Source organism: Meriones unguiculatus, chromosome 9 (genome assembly GCF_030254825.1).
Source record: "Meriones unguiculatus strain TT.TT164.6M chromosome 9, Bangor_MerUng_6.1, whole genome shotgun sequence".
NCBI classification, from domain to species: Eukaryota; Metazoa; Chordata; class Mammalia; order Rodentia; family Muridae; genus Meriones; species Meriones unguiculatus.
In genome coordinates, this window is record NC_083357.1 from 9,497,942 (window position 1) to 9,523,568 (window position 25,627).

Below are 25,627 nucleotides of genomic sequence, written 5' to 3' on the forward strand. Positions count from 1 at the left end.
CATCTTTCACGCACACGTTAAAGCTCATGGGCTTTTCCCTTGTGGGCGAGGACAAAAACACAACAGAACCAGGTCCAGGGCTTGTCCCACATTGGGTGTGTGTAACTATAAAGTAACTTATGGCGCTGTGCTTTGCTCCTGTATTTACTCTGAATACTGGTGCTGGCCAACACTTTCTGGGACAGGACTTCAGAACTTCCCTCTTCCAGCGCACACCAAAGCCCGTGGGACAAATTAGCACAAAGCAAAGGAACGGCTTTCCCAGTTGGCTGATAACAGCACAAACCACCTCCCAGTTATGGCATCATTTACATAAAATGATGCAGGATCTATGGTCTCTACAGACACATGAGGATAAATTAAAAGATGAGTTTGTTACTTTATAGCTACACCTTGGATCTCAATAGATGTGGAGACAATGTGTTTAATGAGTCCTTCTGGAAATCACTTCAGCAAAAGGAGTCAACAGCCTGTGAAAGAAGACATGGCAGAGGGTGGAAGAGTCATCCTTCCAACACTCTTGGAGGACAGAGCTGGGCCCAAGGACAGAAGTTACCGGGAGGGAGGCTTCCACTCCATTAAGGAGACCTTCCTAACAGAGCTGCTCAACAATGAGTGGACTGCTCGTGAGGTAGTCACTGGAAGTGTTCAAGGTGGAAAGACAACCTTGGAGAAGGGACTCCTGCATTTGTTAAGAGGTTAGACTGGATGAACCTCAGGTCTCTTTCAATTCTGAGATTCTAGAAAATTCCCTCAGGGAATTCAGAAGAGAATTCCTAAAAGGAAAGAGAAAGCACACATATGGTATACTTTTAGAATCCTCTTGAGTTTTCTTTTTTTTTAAAAGGTACAATAGAAAATGTAGTCTACGGTCTTTAAAATGCATATTTACCCTTCTACCACTATTAATCAGGAAGGGTTCATTATGACTTTTTTATATTATAAAGAAAAGATGGAGATTATATTTATAATTTTGTAAATATTTTAGAAAAAATGCTTAAAATCTAGTAGTCAATGCCCTAGAAACTTTATAGATTTTTAAGTAATATGCACAGATACAAATACATTATTCATTAAATACAACTCACATCTGTGTTTTATTATACTCTAAAATATACAGGAATCTTGATGTGCTGAAAGAGTGCAGGTAAATACAGTATTCAAGCAGTCACTATTTCTATGTACATGCTCATTAATTCTCCAAAACCCCAAAATTATCAAGTAGACCAAAATACTGTTCTGTGTTTTCACACTTTATATTCAGAAAAACCAGCTGATAATTTACAATGTCATAAAGGTCCAGTTTCACAATACAAAAAGGTTAAGATGAAACTGAGTATCGTTTGTTGCAATGGATGGAACTTTACCCAGCTCTCGTGAGACCTCCCGTGTGAACTCATTCTACGGGAAAGTGACACTTAAGAGTACACACAGAAGCACAGAAGAGTGTTCTTTAAAAGCCTCATGTCAGCCTCTTCTCTACTACCTGAAAGGCCATCTTCAGTTTGGCAGGCAATCTCTCTCCGACAGTGGTGCTCTAGATCTGAGCAGAACCTAAAGCCTGTAGTATTTTAACTCTCGCCCAACACAGAAATGCCTTCCAAGTAACCTGATTCTGTTTGTTATGACTCATCATCAAAAACAAACCTCAATACTTCTGAAAATGAAGTCAAATGGTTTAATGTTGACTTTTATGAAGAAAATATCTGAAGCCAGGTGTTGGTGGCACACACCTTTAACCCCAGCACTCAGAGAGGCAAAGGCAGGTGGATCCCTGAGAGTTCAAGACCAGCCTGGTCTACAGAGTGAGTTCCAGGATAGCCAGGACTACACAGAAAGATCCTGTTAAAAAAAAGAAAAAAAGAAAAGAAAAAAAGAAAGAGCTGAATGCCTTACAGTACTGTCATAAACCATGAGAGAAAGCAGATGTATTTTTACATTGTTTTCTTTTACATAAAAATGCTTAAAATTCCAGTTTGTATAGAATTCAAAACTAGTTTTAGATAATGTCTTGTAACAAGAGTCTTTAAACATTTTTTTATTTTGATTCTTGCTTGGCAAAGTTAAGATTAAAATAAATAACAGTAAAAATCCTCCAGCCCAAATGTAGAGACCCCAAAGTCACCTAAAAGTGATGAACGTGTGCCCCCCAAGTAGAGGCTCGGACAGTCCCACTCCCCAGGGTCACTACATTACAATAGGTAAAATAATCTGTTTTTAATTTCATAAAAAATTTCCTTCATGGAATCCCTTAAACAAAAATAGTTCAATTTAAAACCAAACCACTCAAAAGTGGGCAACAGCCCTGACCTAATCTACATCTCTGTCACAAGTACTTTTACCCACACTGCACCTAGTCATCTGGTCTTGAATTCTATAAAAACTGTAATTTAAGATCTTTTATATAAAAATGTAAAAATACATCTGCTTTTTCTCATGGTTCAATACAGTACTGAAAGGCTTTCAGATGTTTTCTTAATAAAAATCAACATCAAATCAAATCTTAGCTTTATTTTCAGAAGTATTGAAGTTTGCTTTAGAAGCTGTCTCATTCCACCTATTTCCATTTCCACAAAATGGAGTTCTAATAAAAAAATCTGTACGTTATTTGGTCCATGGCAATTTGGTGTGTAACATAATGCCTATTATATCAAACTTTTATTGCATTTAAATTTAGCTCTAATTTTATGGGTAAATTTTAACCTAGTGTTTTTATCTCTTCCTTTACAGCAGTGTTGCCCACATAAGCAGGTCAGGGAGCACTGTCCCAATTTCTGGCACTGCAAAGCCAATTAAAACAGTCCCACAAAGCAACTGACATCAATGTGTTTTCCACTGGTCAAGTCATTATTAAGATTCTAGAAGTTCCTTTTGCAAAACTTGCCTTTAAGAGTCTTCTTCCTAATGTCATCACAATACTTCTATTTGTTCACTGCGTGATCTTTCTTCAGGTTGAATCTGTGTCTGAGTAAGAAAAGTGCTTTTTTCCTGAAAAAGCTGGTTTGAAGTTTCAGTGTCAGAGCTTCCACAGAGGTCCAGGCTCAGCCTTTCAGTAGGTCTCAGAATCAGAGTCGTTGAGCTCGTCCACATCAGTGTACGCGTACCCCTGTTCCCCACCAATGTTGTTGAAACTGCAGTAGGTGCTAGGTTCACTCCTCATGATGGGCAAGGCTTCAAAGCTAACTGTTTTTGAGGTGTTGGTATAACGGTTAATGGCATTGAATGTCAGGGATGACAACGGACTACTTGATGAGACAGGCATCATGGTGGCCAAAATGAGAGCCAGGCAGTCAGCCACATCTTTATTAGGAGCACAGGCCAAAGCTGGGGTATAACCTAGAATTGAATTTAAAATTTAAAAATTAGTAACACACAAGCCATAAAGCATGAGACAGCAATTCTAAAGGTCTTCAGCTTTACACATAGATCCTATGGCTGATAACAAATTCTTTAGGCAGACTGATAACACAACTTGCTAGTAAGCAGAAAGAGACACAATCATAAAAATGTTGGGGTACAAGGAGAGGTTTCCTACTAAATAACAAGAGGAAACTAGAGCCTCCCAATGGATATTTTGCCCAACATCTCATAACACACATATTCAAACCAACTCAGAAAATACAGGGCATTCTTAGAGAAATGAAAAACCCAATAAACACACATTAGCCAGTTTAAGACAAGCGAGTCAAAGCTTACCATAAATTCAGACTTGTTTAAGTCAACTTTTATATGCCGAGCATCTAGATGTACAATTATATGAATTAAACATTAAGGAGATGCTCACTAACTACATACCGAATGAATGAATGAGAGTAGTCAAACTTTTCTTGATGTGTCTGTCAGTCAACCTCAGATGAAGACTATGGTTTGGGGAGATGGCTTAGTAGGTCAAGTACCTTGTAAGCACAGGAACTTGGGTTCAATCCTAGCTCCCATGTAAATAAACCAGCCACAGTGGTATGCACTTACAATCTTACTGCTAAAAAGGTAAGTTCCTAGGACCTCTTGGGTAGACACAGCCGTGTAAGAAAATTATAAACTAAACTAAATGTTAAAAGCCCAAACCTAAGATAAGAATTTTCTTTTATTTTTGCAGAAATCCTTCCTCAGACATAGAGTGCCCCAGCAGCAGGCGTCGATGGGAGAGCCACAGGGAAGGCATGTAAGGCCTTGGTGGCCAAGAACTGGCCTGGGAGAGAAGGTGGTGTGCGCAACAGCGCGATGGCAAGCTTCAGTTACTCCATGTGATGGTTTACCTGTGTTTTTTTATCTGTGTTAAGCCATGTGAACTCAAAAGGTGCCAAGGCTACAGAGGTCTTGAAATTTTAATCTGCAGCTCTATTTACTGTTGCACTGTTTTTCATATTACTATGTTTATATTTTACATGTGAATTTTAAGGGACATAATTTGTTTTTAATGCAGAATGATTTATTACAAACCAAATACTGATAAAGCCACCAGCCAGAAGGGACAGCAAGAAACTATTACCACAAGTACTACAGGGCTTTTCCTCCTTCACAGTGGTAACTACTACCCTGACCTTTTCTTGTGGTGACTATTTCCTTGTTGTGTAGTTTTTGTTGGTTTGTTTTGTTTTGTTTTCAAGACAGGGTTTCTCTGTGTAGCTCTGGCTGTCCTGGAACCACTGAGATCCACTTGCCTCTGCTCGCCTGAGTGCTGTTAGTTAGTTTTTGAACCAAATATAAGTAGAAGCATATAGCATATGTATTTTTAAATCTGACTTCTAATACTGTCATAACTATAGTAAGATAACTTTTGCTGCTGTGCAGTATTTCACTATATGATCATACCACAGTATATATTTAACTACTGGGCATTTGGCTATTTCTACCTTTTCCTATTTTCATCATGATCATTATTAAGTATTATTAGCCTTCATGATTAAATTTAAAAATTTCCCTTGTAAAATTACCATTTTGTTAACTATCAAAGGGAACAACTAGCTAACTACTCTGAAGGACTGGCAGAAATGACTGGAGGATGGACATGATTTAATTCAATTACTTCCTCAAAATGCCTGAGTGAATTCTTTATTCTCACATATCTTTCAAAGGTTCTTTTGAAAATGTGAAGGTACCAGCTGTTGTTACCCTGAGGCTGGCAAACTTAGAAGCCCAACCATTAAAGAGCACAGAGTGCCCTGAGTGAGTGGGAATGCATCTCTCAGCAGTATGTGTAGAAAGAATATGACTGCAAACAGAATCCTCTCTTCTATATGAGTTGGTGTGGTTACATAATAAGAAACTCCTTGAGGACGTTCCATGAATATGTAACATGTTCTTTCTTCTTCAGAAAACTCATCTCAACACCTCTAACCCCATCCTTGGGAGTAACAAAGGCACAGAATATACTGGCCCCTTCATCTTGTCTTTTGTTTTCCAAGACAGAGTTTCTCTGTGTAGCCCTGGCTGTCCTGGAACTCCTTCTATAGCTCAGGCTGGCCTCAAACCTCAAGAGATCTGCCTGCCTCTTGCCTCTCAAGTGCTGGCATCAAAGGAGTACGGCACCACTGCCTGGCTTGTCTTTATTTAGTCTTCAGAACATATTTAATCATCCAACTGTTATTACGAGACTAATTTACAACTCTCAGTACACACAATCATAAAATGAGATTGGTATTTATTCAACGTGTCAACTAAAGCCACTGGAGACCTTCATCAACAGGTTTAGTATCCTTTTCTCCTCTTTCCCTCTCTCCCTCTACACCCCCCTCCCTCCCATCCTGTCCTGGAACTTGCTATACTGATCAGGCTGGCCTTAAACTTAGAGATTTGCCTGCCTCTATCTCCTGAGTTCTGGGATTAAAGGTGTGCATCATCACGCTTGGCCTCTTTTTTTATTTATTAAAAAAATAATATAAATTCTTGGAAATAGTCAACAAAGACCTACATATCATAATGTGGCCAAATATTAATGTTTTTATTTCCACATTTTAATCACTATGAGTAGCTGCATTCCTAGAAATATCTGTATTTAGCTTTTGGGTTTCAGATCTATATGTTTAATTACTTAGTTTCACTCAGCTTTCCATATGCCTCCAAATTAACTTCACTCTTTCCCCTGTATTCTTGACTCAATGACACTTTAGAGTGCCATCCATACAAGCTTCCCAAGCCACAGTGGGTATGACTTCACCTACAAAACCCTGTCTCTCCTTTACACCAAGTCCCAAAGAACCTATGATTATACATTTGCCATTCCAAGTACCTTCACCTCAATGCTGATGGCCACCTACACCTCTAAGTCTTATTTCCCATTCTAGTCTTACTGCCCACTTTCCAATGCTTGGTCTCCTAAAAACTTAATCCAATGTTTGTGCTCATCTCAAGTTCTCTCTCAACGGGCTTACTCTTCAGTTTAAAAGGTTCTCTCCCGAACTACCACAGAAACCTGCAACTGGACACTGTGCAGTGTGAGGCTTTGGGGCATTTAATACCAAATGGGATCTCTTCACCAACCCTCTCCCCTTAAGGCTCAAGGCTCTCTATGGAAGAGGTAGGGGTAAAGGTTTTAAGATCCACAAGAGATAGATGACTCCAAGGCTCCCATCTCTAACAAAGAAGCTATCTTCAATTTATAACCACTGGCAAAAGAAAAAACAAAATCAGTTTTAGTTTTCTCCACTAGAGTTTCACTGAGAATATTAACCACACTTCAGGGCAGGCTCCCATGTCCACGAGGAGTTGGCCAACAACTATTATTTTTGTATTTTAAAATAATTTTTAAAATTTTTGTGTATTTTTAAATATTTTGTAGACTTTTGTTTCATTTTGCTTTCAACTTTTTTTTATCTTATTGGTCATTTTATGTGTCTGTGTTTCCTGTTGAGAGAGAAAAGGAGAAAGAATAAACAAACATAAAATTGGGTGGGCAGGAAAACGAGGAGGACCTGGGAGAAATTGGGAGGCGAAAAAAAGTAAAAAATACATGGAAAAAAAAAAAAAGGTTCCCTCCCAACTTGCTGCTGCTTTGGAATGTCTCATCTGATCTTGTAGGAAGGGTCAAGACTTTTTAATGTGCCTTTATAGGGAGCAGAGTATGACATACTTATTCCACAAAGATGTCTCAGAACTTAACAGTTTTGACAAAATTACACATGCAACAGACATCCACCGAACCCTCAAACTCTTCTAACACTTAGAAAACATCAGTGAACACAGATGGCAAAGATTCTCTGCTCTTCAGGAGTGAATGTTCACTCTCTTGGAGGGAACACACATTAACATGAAAAAAGGCACATTATACTCAGTAAGTTAGACAGTAAAATAAGAAAGAGAGGAACAGGTTGACTGGAACTGAGATAGATTACTAGGGTTAGGCTTCTTGGAGAAGATGAAATTTGAGCTATGGTCTGAAACAGGTGAAGGGTTTAGTCAAAGAGTATCTGCAGAGCAGAGTGTTCCAGGCAGAAAACAACAAAGATTATAAGCATGTGCAGAGGCTGTGCTGGAGGCGCTGGAGGGCAAAGTGAAGCAGAAAGGCTAGGGGCCAGAGACCAGCTCAGCAAGGGCACAGGAGTGGGGCACTTTGTGGGTCACTGTGAGAACTGTGGACAAGCTGACAGTAGAAACACGTTCTCATGTGTGTAAAGAACTACCTGTGAGGGCAGTCAGCAGGGAAAAAGGTGGACAGATGGACTTACTTTAAAGGAAGAATCAGTAGCATTCACTGTACAGTGGGCATGAGAGAGTAACCATGGACAATTCAAATTCCTGCCTCGAGCTATAAGAAGGGAACTGTCTTCAATTGAAATCAGGATGGTGTCGGAAGGGTAAGTTTGAAGTCGGTAAGGAGAAATGTTGACAATTCTATTTATTAGACATCTATATTGTCTTATTAATTATGCAGCCAGACAGATACAAGAATGTAGACACTGAGGAAGGTGTGGGCTAGCAATAAACATTTAGGAAGTCTCAGCAAATAATTTTCAGAATCAAAGGTTAAAAGTAGATCATCTAGAGGGTAAATTGGACAGAGAAAAAAACCAACAAAGACTACAGACTTCAGAGCCCTCCAACATTTGTGTGGAGTCCCTAAAAGCCAAGTAAAGAAAGTCTGCCAAGAAAAAAGAAAAAAAAAGAAAAAAAAAAAAAAAAAAGAGTACGCACATACCAAAAGCTGACCTGCCAAGTGAAATAAAAACTGCCTTAACACTGTTGAGAACCATCAGGAACCTTGGTGAGAAGAGTTCTACAGTGAGGTGGGGACACAGGCCTGCCTACAGAAAGCCAATTCTTGAGTAGTTCTGCTGTGGGGGAAGGCAAGCATTATAGCAGCAGCTAGAAGCACTAATGTCTTCAGGTTATGGGAGAGGTTTGGGGGGACAGTTCTGTGATAGAGCACTTGCAGTACTTGGGTCCAATACAACACAGAGTGATACTAATAAGGAGTAATCGTTAAAGTGACAGTCTCTAACAGAAAAATGAGACAGAATCTAAGAGTAGAAGAATCGGCTTCACCTAAGAACATGACACTTAGTAGGGCCTTGGTAAATATTTGTTGAAAGAACAAAATCTTTGGCTACCAAAATGAATAATAGTGGTCACCGAACAGGAACCATCAAGTTTGGTTTAATTGAAAATAGGTGGATTCAGAAGTTCACCTACCAGACGTACTTTCTTTTCACTTGCTCTCATTTCCCCACTCAAAGAACTCCTCAATACTAACTTCAGTGCTCTTCTTCGCCCAATTAGAAGCCACCAAAGTTCGTTTACTTCAAAGGCGCGCCGTCAGGAGGTCCCCAGCCAAGGCGCTGGCCGGGGAGGCGCGGAGCCCACTTACCGTTTTCATCGACGGCCAGTACACTCGCCCCTTTCCCCAGCAGCTCCTGGACAACCACTGTTAGCCCGTTCCGGGCGGCAACATGCAGGGGTCTGTGGGGAAATCGTACAGGTATGTGCAGTGCATGCAGATACACACCTGGCTGCCAAAGAACATTTAGCCAAGTTGTGAAGACCTAGAGATACAAACCCCGGACACCCAGTTCTCAACCAATCAATGTGGGAGGGACAGCAGGGCCTCCACAGAAAGCTCAGCCCTAGTCATCGCTAGTAGTTCCCTGACCTCATCAAACTCACTGCACCTTCCAAGACTCCTTATGTAAAGAGTTAACCAAATGAACTACATTCTTCAGATGCACATATATATTTATAAAGTTACTGTATTTTGAGGTTATAATTACATCATTTCCTTTTTCCTTTTCTTCCTCTAAATCCTCCCATATACTCCTCTTTGCTTTCTTTCAAATTCATGGCACCTTTTTTTCAGGGCTGACCAATGACCAATGGTATTAGATTAATGTGCTCTTCCCTAGAGAAGATCATTTCTTGCTCTCAGCACTCCATAGGTACTAGTGGTAGTTCTTTGTAGAGGAGCTGAGGCCTCCTGGGCTTACCCTAGTCCACTCTGAGATGGCTATTGTTGTCCTTGTTTACGTCATATTTAGGCAGTCCTTCTGGCAAGACTTTATGGGTATAGGGTCTCACTTTACCACAAAACAGTCCCACAAAAAAATTCCGACTCTGGCTCCTATCACCTTTCCTCCTCTTCCAAAATGTTCCCTCAATTTTAGGCGCAGGAGTTTTTTATAGATGTACCCACTGGGACTGGGTGAGCTACAGTCTTAACTTACTGTTTTAAGAAATGAAGTTAGCAAATACACAATAAAAGCTATGATTATTATGCTATCATTATTATTAATAATAAAGCTATCATTATTATTATTATGATAATCTTTAAAAGATGTTTACTGGCCCTGTGACTAATATTTGGACCTTTGAGGGATTTGACTAAACCCAGAATGTGAGCTATTTCAAGCTTAAAACAAAACAAAACAAAAAGGATACTGAGAGAAGATGATGAGAGACCTGGGCCTAAGAGTTCAGTCAAAACTGAAAAACAAACAAACAAACCAAAAAAACCCGAGCAGTGGTGGCGCACACTTTTAATGCCAGCACTCGGGAGGCAGAAGCCAGCCTGGACTACAGAGTGAGTTCCAGGACATCCAGGGCTAAAACAGAGAAACCACAGTGTCTCAAACAAAACGAAACAAAACAAAACAAACCCTCGGTCAAACTCAAGGCTCACTGCTTATATTAAGAGGCTATTTCTTTCTGAAACCGCTTTAAGCTTAGCAAGTACACACACACACACACACACACACTTAATAGTTTTATGAAATGGCACTTTTCAGATGATTTTGATAATATACAGAATAAGCACTATCTTCCTTTAGAAAATTATATGAATAAGAAATTCATTATCATCAATGTTGTAATAAAGTTTCAGTTCAAAAAAATGTTTTTAAGTATTAGAGCTTTTAGTTGTTTTACTTCAGAAATGAGGTCTGACAATTGTAAAAATTATTCTTTAAGTAGTTTCTGACTGGTCTATCCTATTTGTCACATTCTTTAAAAGTGCATTTATTCTTTTTTAAAATTATAGAGGTCACTAAGTTTAGCTAGACCCTCAAAGTACTCACGTTTGCAAGGCTGCGTTGGTTGCATTGATGAGGTTTCTATCTGTTATCTTTTCCAGTATTAACAAGGCACTAGTTTCATGACCCTAAAATTGTGGCAAATAGCTCTTAAAAAACATCACAATATTAAGAATAAACATAAATCCAACCATTTCTAACACATGTACAGTACTGCAAACATACCACACTTTTTTTTAAGCTAATGTCTGAAGTATCAAATGTATCAGAAATGGGAAGAAGGGACAGGTCTGAAAGAATCAAGTGTTAAGCTTATGTTTCAAAACCTAGTAAGCCAATACTCCCCACAAACCCCGCCCCACCCCACCCGAGAAATTCAGTGTTAGTAATCACCAGGCTTGCCTCCTACTTCTGTTCATTTCAGTGAACTGGAAAAACTTATGCCACTCAATAGTAACCATGAAGATACATCCTTAAACTATGTACGTACCTTGCCGCAAGCCAAATGAAGGGCGGTGTTTTTACTCTTATCTTGTAAGGTCAGATCTGCACTGGCACTGCTAACCAGCATCTCTGGGAGAAAAAAGCGCATCAATTCTTATGCTTATGAACTTTTTTTTTTAGATTACCAATAACTCATTGTAGAGAAATGAAGACATAAAGCAAAAAAAAAAAAAAAAAAAAAAATCCCTCTTGCAAATAATTACTTAATTACAAGAAAAATGCTGTATTACTTATTACCATATAATTATTGGAACTTTTATGTTTTTAAGCAAATCAGATAGTAGAAATAATAATTAACATTTTGGAGTGTTAATAAATTTCAAACAGCGTTTTATGTGCTCTGGATTTATAGGAACTTATTTAACTCTCACATCAATCTTTTAAAGTAGATGCTGTCATTTTTCTCATTTTGCAAGTAAAAGAACTGAGGGAGGTCATTTAATGAGATCTAAGACTTAGAGTTATGCAAGATGATTCCAGAGCCAATGTTATTAAACCAAGAGGTTAAACTACCTTGATAAAGCTTTTCAGCCGTTAAGGGCAATGGTTTAAAATGAAAATGTGGAATGGTGAGATAATTCATGGACATCAGAAGGGCTGGGAATCTAAATTATACACATAGAACAAAATTACTCTTAAAAAAAATATATATATCATCGTGGGTTGTGCCTTACTACCTAGCCCAAAGTGGCCTTACACTTGTAATCTTCTGACAGGCTCTTGGGCTCATACTAAGCCTGGTTCTAAACAACGTCTCTTTTCTTATGGAGATACTATGCAGTCAAGGCTAAGCAGCAAACTAAGGCAGTTTTACTGCCTCAGCCTTCTCTAATTAGTTTCTTTACCAACTGTATTGGTTTGCCCGTTTTCCGCAGCCATCATGAGAGGTGTTTTTCCAGTAGAGTCCACAGAATTGACTTGAGCATTATGGCTGAGCAGCAGCTGTAAACACTCTACATGGTCTGTGAAGGCAGCAGCATGGAGAGGAGTTCTGGGCAGAGTGAAATACAACAAACATTAAGTGGCACAGACACTGGAAAAATTACGCCCTACTTTAGAACACAACATTTTCAAAGCTTTACATGCTACGTTATGAAAGCACTGTGAAGAGACAAGTAAGCTCAATGGAACTAGTTTCTATTTTAGAAATGTCTTCTCTACACAATCTAAACAATCTTAAACCATAAGTTGCCTAAAATAAAGATGAACTACATAACACTGTTAAAATAACACTCTATCATTAAAGAAAACTTAAAGGAAACAAATGTTTACCCCCAATCTACTACTTCTTACAATTGCCGGACTGTTCTTCCAGTCTTTAATCCAATTTAGAAAACTGTTAACTTTATAAGCAATTTTCTCTGGGTTTAAAATCATACTTCTTAAAACAGAGTAACCTTCATATCTTAAAATAAAATGACAAAAAATTAAAATTCCCTAATAATGTTGTTCAGTTGTGAGTTCTCTATAAGCTCTCAGATGGTCAGTAGTCACCATATTTTCTCTTTTTGGAAGTAATAATGGATGCTACTAGTGGAATCCTACCTTCCCTTTGAATCTGTGGCATTCACAATGCTGGCTCCTAAGGTGTCAATAAGCATCTCAGCAGCACCTTCATTGTCATTAATCCTGGATAAAATAACAAAGAGGTCGGTCTTACAGTAATAACAGTCTTTCTTAAAACAGCCCAATTTGATTTAGTATGGCTTTACTTACACAGCACAGTGCAATGGACTGAAAGCATTTCCATCTATTTTCTGGAAAACATCCTGTTCTAAAAGTAGTTCCACACATGTCTCATGACCTAATAGGTGCATAAGAACTATATATTAACATCCAAGACATACTTGAAAAAAGTTTTAAGTCCCTGCCCCAACCCATCTCCACTCTTTAGACTGTAACCAATGATCTCAAAAGCTCTAGAAATTTTCTAGGCATATAAAGCTGCCTGCACACACTTATTTTCGTTTTGTTGTTCAAATGGTATGCTTTGTTCTGCAACTTTCCTTTTCAATTAATAAACGCACGTATCTTTTAATAAGAGCACACACAGGACAATGTCCTAAAGCACGGTTTTGTGAGACAGGACAAGCACCCTGACTGTTGAGAGAAGTAGGGGGAGAGTTTTTAAAAAAGCAACCTTAAAACCAAACCAGACCAAACCAAACAACCTAACAAAACAATAAATCCCTACCAAAACTTTCAGATGTTGTTAGCCTGAGAGTTAGTTCTCTCTTATCATATGGATTCCTAGAACCAAATTTAGGTTGTCAAACTTGGTAGCAAGTACCTTTACTTGCTGAGCCATTTTGTGGGTCCCTCAAAAAGTTACTCTTGTAAAGATTTTTAAATTTTTCAGTTCCTGTTAATAATGAAGACATTACTAACATCTGTAAACCCCAAACCCTGAGAGCCACTGTCTAAACTGGGTATAGACTACCGCATCTACATCTGCAGGAATCAGCACTGGGCGGGACCAGGCTGACACTCAGGACCTCTGCTAATGTTTTGGAGAGCGACTGCTGAGGGTGCTTAGGAGAGGCAAAAAGGCTGATTAACTTTTGAACGTTAAAAATGAAATAATCAAAATACTCAAAATTATATCTATATAAGCATGACTGTATCAACTGAAATTTTAAACTTTAAGCTTAGTAAGTATATAGCTAATCCTTTTCTAAAACTAGGTTATCATTTCATTTTTAGAAAAAAAGCTTGTTTGATTTTATTGGAGTATTTCTATTTTCTGTATAAAACTTACTAACCAGAGTAAAACCATTCAATATATTTCACTTTCATAATGTCAAATTATAAGGCAGGCATTTGGCTATAAATATGTCATTAATTTTAGACTGTCTGGTCTCTTATTCCATTAACTAACATCTATTTCTTCCCGTTCAATTCAGAATCGTTAAATTTTGCTTGTCTGAAAATCAGACACTTTTTTCTTTTGATGGCAACCAGGCATGCAGTTTGTGCAGAATTCTGTTTCTGATACAGAATGTACTTAGAAAGCCCAAGTTCACCAGTGATAGAGTAAGAAAAGCAGTCCACACACAGACTTGTAAGAAATGTAATAAGGGACTGGAGAGATGGTTCAGTGGTTAAGAGCACCGTCTGCTCTTCCAAAGGAGCCGGGTTTAACTCCCCGCACCCACATGGGAGCTCACAACTGTGTGTAACTTCAGTTCTGACACTCTCACACCAATGCACGTAAAATAAAATTAAACAAGTTTAAAAAAAAGATTCCCTGCACTCTGCCCAAAGGTTGGCCTTAAGTCTTGGTATGTGCTTTGATACCCTGCAGGGCAGAGCCTTTCAGAGGCCCTCTGTGGCAGGCTCCTGACTTGTTTCCTGTTTTCTCCTTCTTCTGAAGTGGGAAATAGTAAGACTTGGAGAGGACAGGAGTTGCACAAGGAGAGCAACAGAACCAAAAAATCTGGGCACAGGGGTCTCTTCTGAGACGGATATTCCAACCAAGGACCATGCATAGAGATAACCTAAGACCCCTGCACAGATGTAGCCCATGGCAGTTCAGTGTCCAAGTGGGTTCCATAGTAATGGGAAGAGGGACTGTCTCTGACATGAACTGATTGGCCTGCTTTTTGATCACCTCCCCCTGATGGGAGAGCAGCCTTACCAGGCCACAGAGGAAGACAATGCAGCCACTCCTGATGAGACCTAATAGACTAGGATCAGAAGGAAGGAAAGGAAGACCTCCCCTATCAGTGGACTTGGGGAGGGGCATACGTGGAGAAGTGGGGAGGGAGGGAGGGAGTGGGAAGGGAGGAGGGAAGGAGCTACAGGGGGGATACAAAGTGAATAAAGTATAATTAATAAAAATAATAAAAAAAAAGAAATGTTATAAGATAAAGTAGCTCTCCAAAGAACAAATAAATTCTCTATCTTAGGAAACATACTTCGGTGTTTTTTGTTTTTTTTTTTTTAAATGGTTTAAATGGTTTTTTAAATGGTGTTCTTTTTTTAATTGTCGCTGATACATTAAAAAAAAATCAGTCAATAAAATATTCTGCTTTAGCCAGATGGTGGTGGCACATGCCTTTAATCCCAGCACTTGGGAGGCAGTGGCAGGTAGACCTCTGAGTTTGAGGCCAGCTTGGTCTACAGAGTGAGTTCTAGGTGAGCTAGGCAAAGACAGAGAAACCTTATTTCAAAAAAACAAAACAACAGCAAAAAAATTGCTTTACAAGTTGATCTCACTATTTTTTGAATAAAATTCACAACTATGGATACTTTCTCAGTATATCAGACTTATATATATATATATACACACATATATGTATGTATGTATGTACACACACACACACACACACACACACACACACACACAAATTTAAGTGGCAATATACAGTAATTCCTTTGAGTCCGGGACAATCTTTGGCTAGTGTGCTATAATCATTAAATCATTAAAAGTGAGTTTAAAGGAAAAATGTAAAGGCTAAGGCTTATCTCAAGTACTTTTGAAAATTAGTGACCTGTTTTTAGCAAGATAAAGAACAGGAGAAGTAACTACAGAGTAGATTATTCTCTTAGGCTTTCTACTAATCTTACACTTTAAGATTATAAATCATAAAAATATGCCTTAAAAATAAGCTATTGTCCTCAATCCCACAATGCATTATGAACTGCTTGTTTTCATGTAGTACCTAGTAGGCAGGCACTCAATGCAGGTTTTTATCTGATACTTAACCATTGTAGCAAGCCCAGTGAAGTGCTGTATACCCATGATTGTCTACTATGGCTGGATTTGCATCCACAGATGCTGCTGACTGCAAAAGGGCTCCAAGAACTCCAATGTGTCCACAGGCAGCTGACAAATGTATAGGTGTCCGGCCCCTGCTGTCCCGTAGTAAACACTTAGCACCATGTTGAAGTAATGCATCTACACATTCTTCATGGCCTGTAACTGCCTGCAAAAATAATTTAGGTGTGTTAAATATACTATGGGGTGTCACCAGGACCAGCTTTAGTTTGACTCCGGCTTACCCCTCTATGCAATGCTGTCCTTCCCCACTTATCTTTGGCATCTACATTTGCTCCTTTGTTCAGTAGTGAATACACACAGTCCGTGTGCCCGTTGAGAACAGACAGCATAAGAGGTGTCCTGAACAGCAACAGAATGAGGTTTAGTTCTACCACTTAAAATACCTTATTTCCTATATATGCACTTTTGTGACATAACATTTTTCAGTTACAAGCTTTGACGTATTTACTAAAATAGGGACCAAAGTAGTAGAATATCTAGTATTTTAACAGCTTTCTAAAAGGAAGGTATAGGGCCATAAGCCTGTAATCCCAGCATTAAAAGGCATGAGGTAGTAAGAATGTGGGATGGAGGCCTGGGTTATATAATGAGACGCTGTCTCAAAAAAAGCCCAAAATTTAAAAATTATTGAAACTTACTGCCCATTTCCATCTTGAATATCTACTGCATTCTGTGGTTCTGCATTTCCTATTAATAACCGTAAGCATTCTGAGTGACCATTTGTTGCTGTAGAGTTAAAAAAGTTATAACTTTAATATACATAGTAAAACAAAAATCATCTTAGAGTAAGCACATCTTTTAGAATATAATTTTGGGACAATTTCACTGAATTCAGTAAGCAGAAGGACAACACCTGTGTACAAAGCAGGTTTTATACTTTAGTTGTTATTTCGGGAATCAAATCTGTTCACAGCAAGCAGAATGCACACCTGACACTCATCCCTTCACCATCCTCCACGCTAACAGAATCCTCATTTTATTAGCTTGTCAATAGAAGTGACCTGCCTCTAGCAAAGGGGTTCGATCAAGTCAACTATGTTAGACCAAGTCAGTCTCAGAGCAAGTCAATCATGGTAATCATATTTCCTTTCAACAGTGATTAGCTGCAAAGTTGAGTACAAGGACCAGAATCAACCATTAAGACACTGAGAAGTCCAGAGAGCTTTTGGCAAATAATTTTAATTCTGATAATGAAAAGACCTTTTTCTGGCCTGACGCAGTGGCACACCTGTAATCCCAGCACTCAGAGAGGCAGATGCAGGCAGATCTCTGTGAGTCCAAGGCCAGCCTGGCCTACGAAGTGAGTCTAGGACAGCTAAGGCTACACAGAGAAACCCTGTCTCGGACTCCCCCCCCCCCCCCGAAAAAAAAGGCCTCTTTCTACAACCACAGTTGTGGATGTGAAGCTGCAAAGCAGTGACATCCTGTGACACAAAAGCAAGAGCAAAAGATAATAAAGAATTTGATGGTGTGCTGACTGCACTACTCTCTTGGATGAGACTAAATCCCTGTCAATTAGGATGCATTGGTTAGGTCATTTATAGCTGAAAGAATTTCCAAGTGCACTTACATAATAAGTGACACATATTTCATAAAAAATGTTTTTATATGCCCAAAAGCATAACTGGCAAGCAGAAGAACAATCTCTCCACCTCAATAGGAAGTTTTTAAAGTATGTTATATCTCCTCCAAAATTTAGGTCCTGCCACACAGTGTATGGAAATATGTTAAGTGACAAAATGAAATAGAAAAAAAAAATGTAATTTAGACAATTAGGTGGCTAATTGCCAATAGTACCTTTGTTTGTTTTGTTTTGGAGACAGCGTCTCATGCAGCTTGGGCAAGCCTCTAATTCACTATTTATCAGAGAATAGCCCTAAACTTCTGATCTTTCTGCCTCTACCTCCTAATTACTGAAATTACAACCAAGTACCACCATACTTTATGTGGTACTGGGGGAGAACTGCTGACCTTTCTGCTTCCATCACCATGCGCACACACTACCACTCCCTCTTCTATGTGGGCTGGGGAATTGAACCCGGGGCTCCACATACGCTAGGCAAGTGTTTACCAGTTGAGTCACACCCTGGCCTTTCTACCTCTTAATAGTTATACAAAACTCTAGCAGTTATAAAAACTTACCATTCAAAACCACCCTCCCCCAGTTTGTATGCTGAACTCTGACAACAGCATTTAGCTTAGTAATAAACAAGTGTCAAAATACCTAGGGATAGTCCAGAGAGATCTAACTTGGCCTACTATTACAACACTAATTCAGTTACATTCAGTACACAGTAGCTACTGATGAGTGTTTTTGTGTTTCTAAGTTTGATAACTACAATGCCAGCACAGTACCATTGTGAGAAAAGAATGTTAACCTTCAAGGAGGAAAAAAAAGTGCTTTCCCCACAGCATGTAAGTAATAAGATGCTTCCCAAAAGATCTCTGATTGTGAAAGACATCTAAAGAAACACAGTTTCTGGCTAGAGAGATGGCTCAGAGGTTAAGAGCACTGGCTGCTCTTTCAAAGGTCCTGAGTTCAATTCCCAGCAACCACATGGTTGCTCACAACCATCTATAATGAGATCTGCTCCCGTCTTCTGGCCTGTAGGCATACATGCAGTCAGAACACTGTGTGTGTGTGTGTGTGTGTGTGTGTGTGTGTGTGATAAACCATTTCATTACGTGCTTGTTCTTCTATTTAATGGGTAGCATTTATGGTGCATATATAGCCAGAGTGCCTCAAAGCTCTTTATCTTTCAAGAGTGTACATGAATTATTATACTGGTGGTTGCCTGTACTCCTAGCACTTGAGAGGGAGGCTGATGCAGAAAAATTGTCAGTTGGAGGCACTCACAGGCTACATACAGCAGAATTCTAAGCCAGTATAGACTGATGAGACCATGTCTTACAAAAAAAGTGGGGGGGGGGGGGATGACAACACAAATGCTCCATTTAAAGCTTTATATTGGTTCTGTAAATAATCTGTGGTTACAATATAATTTTGTGGATATAGATTTTTATAACTCCATTCCTATTTATAAAAGAAAATGACTTATTCATACCACTTGCCAGTTTTTATAAACGAATTTATTGGAGAGTTCATATTCTCATTAAAACATTTGTCTCTAAGCCTTGCCTAAATATCCAATAGTTTTAAAAAGTTGCTCTAAGAGGAACAGTGAATATTTTCTGTATTTCCATTATCTTCTGAAATGTATCCTGTATCCTTTCCCAAACAATACAAAATTCGAATCATATATTTGAGTGGTTCCCTAAGGATCACTACAGAAACACAAAGTGGGAACAACAGGCTGGCCTCTAACGAAGAGATCCACCTGCCTCTGCCTCCTGAGTGCTGGGATTAACAAATGCATCACCATCACCTGGCCTGACTACCAGTTTTCAACTGTACCAGTCTAGGTTATTGAAAATGAGCAATTCCTGCAAAGATTTGGGGAATTTGTGTTTTCTACGGATACATTGTTGCTACTAAGTCATTTCCCATATCTTTTCCCATATACCAATAACTTGGTTATAGATCTCTGCATTTTTTGTACATTGGCAACATTATGAAATCACAACTTTGGGTAGTTCTTGCAGAATTTAACATTTTGTAAAATTTTCTCAGTGTTTAATGCAGTACACTAGACTAGTAAAATAAGTAAAATGATTATTAGGGCTGGAGAAATGGCTCAGTGGCTAAGAGCACTTGCTGCTCTTACATAGGACCTGGGTTTGGTTCTTAAGAACAGCTGTTGATCAGTACAAAGTCCCAATTTATTTCTAATATCAGAGATCAGACCTCTACTCTTGCCTGATGCGTCTAAAACAAAAAGGGGGAACTGTAGAGAGCTGCGTAATGCCGCGCCTTAAAGATGGAGCTGGTTTCCGCCTTCCACCTTCCCGATGGTGAGTGCTCTCTGTCACAAACAACTCCACATTTGGCTAAGGCTGAGGATCTGGCTTGCTTCCATGTATGTGGACCTATCTGCATTGCCCACCTGGCATGCTGGGGTTGGCTACCCAGAGGCTATTTAAGTCGTGGGCTGGCTTTCCCCAGGGTCAGATGATTGTTCAAGGTTCCTGAATAAACTGCATTGAAAAAAAAAAAAAAAAAAAAAGAACAGCTATTGGCCCACAATCACCCTTTAACTCCAGTTCTGGGGGATCTGACACCTTCTTTTGGCTTCTGCAAGCACCAGGCACACATGTGGCACACACATACAAACATTAACACCTATACATATGAAATTTAAGTAAGTCTTAAAAATAAAAATATTTTTAAAACATTAACAGTTGCCATAATAGTATATGTTAATCTAAAATAACTTCGATTTTATGTTTTTTTAAAGTGTTGTCTTGCTGCTGTTTTTCCTTCAGAATACAATCATTTGACTACTTAACAAAAAAAAGTAAACACAATGATGGCAGCAGCATAAAAAGTACATTAAGATTGTAAATGGCAAATCAAGTATATTTGGCATACCTGCTGCATGAATAGGTGTTCTCTTCAAAACGTAGTCTTTTACGAGGATTGACGCTCCCTGATTAATGAGTACATCCACACACTCAACATGGCCCTTAAATGCTGCAAGGTCTAAGGGTGTTCTACCACTACTATTTCTTACATCAAGATCTAACAAAGACTGTACCAACACTTCCAGTGCTTGGTGATGACCATGATAAGCCTAGAAATACAAATATATAAATTAAAACAAATACATATTCAGACCAACTCCCCAAGTAGCCCCCGCTACACGCCCCACAGTTGGGGATTGAAACTAAGGACTTGCATATGCCAGGTAGGTAAGGAAGTAAGCAAGTTTTGCCACTGAGTTACAAGCCCAAAACCCCACTGCGTTGGAAAATGTAAAGTAAGCAAATTCATCTTTACATTGTTACATCTGAGATAATACAAACTTTTATATTGAGAAGCCAGAGAGTTTAAACCACAGATTTTGTATATAATCACCAGTATTCTCCCATTAAGGAATAATCTATACATAACAAAACCCCCACTATCCGGTGGTAACAATGCTTGAATCATGCAGACATAAAGATAATGGATGTGACAGGAAGTCACGGGAAGCTCTAGCTGTAAGGCTAGGACAAGAAGGCTCATGCGCTTTATGAGCCCAGTCACTGCGACACTGACTCCTTGACAGAACTTTATTAGACAAGGACAGAAGGGTAATTTGAAATGAGTTGGTGCTCAAGTCTTGATTTCTCAAATTAAAGCAACTACTTTTATCCCATGATGTGCCAAAGCTTAAACATAAGCATACTTTCAGCACAAAAACAGTAAATTGAGACATGGTAGAATATTTATCAAGCACGGTGCTTGCTAACTATGAAAACAGTAAGACTTAAAAGATTTGTCAGAGAAAAACAGAGTTCCCTTCGTTACACAGCATAAGGAAGCTTTCCAGAAAATTCATTTAACAAAACCAAGACATCAATGGCATATATATTATTTACACTGGACAGGGGACTGCATGGGAAGGAAAGCAATAAGCTTCCTTCAAAGGACGATAAAGCAGCATTTTTAGTGCAAAATGGCCATAACGTAGGCTGGTGGAATGGCTCTGTGTGCAGCGGCACTTGTGGCGCAAGCCTGGTGACCTAAGTGTAATTTCCACGACTCATGGAAAGGTGGGACAGACTCAAAACCATTTATGAGATGGACTGAAATGAGGTACGTTCAGATGGATCAGAGTATCCACACTAAAAGAAGGAAAGAAAGAATCAGAAAGTACAAGCAAAGAGAAAGCTTGGCTTTGCTGATGCCTGTATAGGAAGTTTAATTATCTACAAGCTTAACTATCTCCTCAAAGATTTAGAGTATAGACAACAGAATCTAGAATCACGTCCAACTATATTTAGCAACATAAAGTGAAACTCATGCTACTCCAAGAATGAGCTTTGAGAAATCACTGGACACAAAGACTGTATTTAAACAAACAAACAAACAAAACCCCCAAACGAAGAGAATATGAAGACTAGAAATCATGATGCTTTGTTATAGGGCTCTTCCCCTCATTACCTCCTCTACTGGGCCAAAGGAAAAAGCCTGTATGTCTAGTACCAATACATTTAGGAAGAAATACACTTTCCTTAAGCCTCATTCCAGTGTACCACTGTATCAAGTTGAAAAGGTGAGTTATTTCAACTAATTTCTGAAGGTCCCCTAGGATTAAACACTGTGGTGGCTTGAATGTGAATGTCCCCCAAAGACTCATGTGTGGGAAGGCTTGGCCCTGAGGAGTGGCACTATTAGGAGGGGTGGCCTTGTTGGAGGAAGTGTGTCACTATGGGGCAGGACTGGATGCCTCCTATCCTCAAGCTCTGCCTTCCGTGGACAGCTCTCCCTTCTGCTGCCTTCAGATCAAGATTAGAACTCTCGGCTCCTTCTCCAGCACCATGTCTGCCTGCACACTGCTTCCCACCGCGATGATAATGGACTGAACCTCTCAAACTGTGAGCCAGCTCCAATAAAATGTTTTCCTTTATAAGAGTTGCCAAGGTCATGGTGTCTCTTCACAGCAATGGAAACTCCAACTAAGACTGAATAAAAAATGCACTGTGCACATATGTAGGCTCAAAATTGAAGGAACTGTGTATTAAATTTATGGTAGTAGCTAGAGGAAGGGGAATACACACAGCTATTGTTTTAATGAATTTAGAGTTTCAAATTTTAAGACACAAAAGTTCTAGAGCTCTAACGCTACTGAACAGTACTCTAAGAGACACTTAAGGAAGTAAATGTGCTAAAAATGGCTGTAATTGCAGAATATGGGAGGCTAAGTTAAGGAACCGTGAGTTTAAGGCAAGCTAGCTTGGGCTACAAAGCAAGACCCTGTGAGTAATGAAGAGAGGAGGAGGAGGGAGGGAGGGAAGAACTTGTCAAATTGGGGAACAGGAAAGTAATACCAGTAAATTAGAGTTACAGTCCCATGACAGACTCTAAGACTTTCAGAAGTCACTGATACTAATTTATTGAATCTCTACTAAAGGGTAACTCTAGCACTTAGCAAATGCTCAAATGACAATGCTAAGTGATGGTGACACTGCAAGAGAGTGACACTGCAAGAAAGGTTTTTTCTTGTCACAACAGTAAAATAGCTACTTCCTCCATACTGACTTTACATATTCAGACTTAGTCCTCACAATTCAGATTTGGTGGAGAAGACAAGGAAGCAGAAAGCTTTACAACACTGTGCTAGCTAGGCTTCATGTCAGCTTGACCCAAGCTAGAGTTACGTGAGAGGAACGACCCTTAACTGAGAAAGTGCCAGGGGGAGATCTGGCTGTAGGCAAGCTCGTAGGGCACTTTCTTAATCAGTGATCCATGTGTGAGCGCTCTGCCCATTGTGGACGGGTCCACCCCTGAGCTGACAGTCCTGGGTTCTAGGAAAGCTGGCTAAACAAGCCAAAGGTGAAAGCCAATAGGCAGCATTCCGCCTTTGCATTAGCTCCTGCCTCCAGATTCCTGCTCTGCTGGAGTTCCTGCCCTGATGGCCTTCAATAATGAACTGTGATCTGGAAGTTCAAGTAAAATAACCCTCTCCTCTCTGCAGTGGTTTAAATGAGAATGGCTTCCATTGGCTTTTTTTTTTTTTAAAGATTTATTTATTATTCGTATTCTGCCTGTATGTGTGCCTGCAGGCCGAAAAAGAGGGCACCATATCTCATTATAGATGGTTACAAGCCACCATGTGGTTGCTGGGAATTGAACTCAGGACCTTTGGAAGAGCAGCCAGTGCTCTTAACCTCTGAGCCATCTCTTAGCCCCTTCCACTGACTCTTATGTTTAAATGCTTGGTCCTCAGTTGGTAAATTATTTAGGAAGGATTAGGAGGTGTGGCCTTGTTGGAGAAGGTATGTCATGGGGGATGAACTTTGAGGTTTCAAAAACCCACTCCAGGCCCAGTGTTGCTCTGCCTCTCTGCCTGTGGATCAGCACATAAGCTCTGATAAGTACATAAGCTCTTATCTACGTGGCTCCAGTGCCACCCCTGCCTGCCTGCCACAATGGGTCATGGACTCAACCTCTGAAACTATAAACAAATCCCCAGTCAAATACTTTCATCTTAAATTGCCTTGGTCATGGTGCCTCTTCACAGCAATAGTAACAGTGGCTAAAACGTTCTCCTATTAGCTTCTGGTCATCTTTTATCACAGCAATAGAAACTTTAAGCCGGGCATCATCTTAGTTATTTAGATAAGTACGGTGAGGGAGGGGAGCAAGAGGCAGAAAGAAAGATTTAGTTTGTTAGTGTTTGATCACATGCAAAGAGAAAATGAAGATAAAAAGTTTTAGAACATGTGAAAGAAACAAAGAGATGACTAACTTCTAGTGATCCTGCTAAACAAAGTTCTATACGTAACATCAGAGGTCATATAAATAGCTGGTGATATATCCTGGTCTTCTGATGATTACAGTCCTCCATCCAAATTTGTTTAAAAAATAAATTCTTTCAGTCCAGAGGAGCTGAGATGGGTTTTACTTATTATTTCCTAATCTCCTTGGCTTAGATTCCTCTGACTGGCATTCAGAGGAATCTGGAAATGGATAGGAAATTACAGAGCATGTACCAAAACCCTACAGCAATGAGCAAGTGGATGCAGTACTGACTCTACAGTTAGCTAGCACTCATGGCCACAAGCAAGGCCACAACTGCTGAAATTTAGAGAAACTGTGGTGTGTATGACCTGCTCATCAAACTACAGTCCTACTAGGGCAGTCCATTTTAAATTCAAAGTCATACTCGTCACTTGAAAGCAGGGCTTTAGGGGGCTAAGCACCACCACTCAAAGGTAAGTGAGAAGCAGATACCAAGAATACACTAAAGAAGTTTCTGTATTAAATCAGTTCTTGAAGTTTTAATTCCACGATAATGTCTAGGGTTCTATATTGAGTTAACGTAAGTAGAATTATGTTGTGAACTAGCTAACTGGCTACGAGGGTAGTACTTACAGCCAAATGTAAAGGACTTATTGTTGCTCTATTATCTGAATCACTCAACATGTCTGTTCCCGAGGTTTCCATTAACTGAAAAAATGAGAGGCATTAAAAATATTAAGAGACATTTAAAAATGTTAGAAATAATACTTTTAAGTATATCATAGCAGTTATTTCTCCCATCCCTCACTCCAAACCATATTAGAGCACAGCAATAACTCAGTAAATTCACAGGACAGGATAATCACAAGAGTATCGTAAGAACCACTGACTCTGAGCTTTATCAACTAGGTGTTTGGGGAAATGTTCTTCCATCAGGTAAACACTCCGCCTTCCTGAACACACTTTCTTGTCACTGTCTTGGTCTCAGGGGTACTATGTGAAAACACGTCTAACTTTATTCTAATGAGAACGAAGAAACACACTATTTTGAATGGTGGTATTCTATTTTGGATGTTATGGGGGAATCAATACTTACAACATCTAAAGGAGTTTCACTTGCAATCTGAAATAAAATTAAGAAATGACATTTTACGAAGTTATTCATACATATTAATATATTTGATATCTTTATTAATATAGGGCTTTGTTAGTTTGTTTTAAATCCATGCTTTGCCTCCAGAAAAGAAGTCTTTTACACAGATAATCAGACATTACAATAGACAACACATCTATATACACAGCCTAAGATTTTGGTCTAAAGAACCACAGTAACCTATGAAATTATGGGTTATTTTTATAGTAGCACACTACATGATATTTAAATATGCTGACCTTCTTATATACCTTTCTTGAATTTTATTTTCTATCAAAGGGAAGCAATGCTTCAGGTCGATAAAGGAAACTTTAACCTGAAGGATCTGTAACACAGGAGTGTATTTTAACTGGCTCTGAATGGTGTGCATACTCCAAGGACAA

General features: G+C 39.2%; 1 protein-coding gene across 12 annotated transcripts in view; it reads right to left on the minus strand.

Moving 5' to 3' along the window:
* Positions 1-1,066: 1,066 nt before the first annotated feature.
* Positions 1,067-25,627, minus strand: part of Ankrd28 (ankyrin repeat domain 28) — a 147,624-nt gene continuing 123,063 nt past the window's right edge. For 10 of the 12 annotated variants that reach the window (XM_021641749.2, XM_021641750.2, XM_021641753.2 and 7 more), the window contains 13 exons: positions 25,188-25,214; positions 24,725-24,799; positions 20,234-20,435; positions 16,383-16,470; positions 15,966-16,083; positions 15,670-15,889; positions 12,678-12,765; positions 12,507-12,590; positions 11,807-11,952; positions 10,948-11,030; positions 10,503-10,585; positions 8,804-8,895; positions 1,067-3,336 (listed from right to left, as the gene is read on the minus strand). In XM_021641749.2, the coding sequence (XP_021497424.1) occupies positions 3,050-3,336; positions 8,804-8,895; positions 10,503-10,585; positions 10,948-11,030; positions 11,807-11,952; positions 12,507-12,590; positions 12,678-12,765; positions 15,670-15,889; positions 15,966-16,083; positions 16,383-16,470; positions 20,234-20,435; positions 24,725-24,799; positions 25,188-25,214 (1,593 nt within the window). In that variant the 3' untranslated portion in view covers positions 1,067-3,049. Of the gene's footprint in view, positions 3,337-8,803; positions 8,946-10,502; positions 10,586-10,947; positions 11,031-11,806; positions 11,953-12,506; positions 12,591-12,677; positions 12,766-15,669; positions 15,890-15,965; positions 16,084-16,382; positions 16,471-20,233; positions 20,436-24,724; positions 24,800-25,187; positions 25,215-25,627 lie in introns of all 12 variants that reach the window. The other 2 variants (XR_009594155.1, XM_060390865.1) reach the window with 2 other exon arrangements.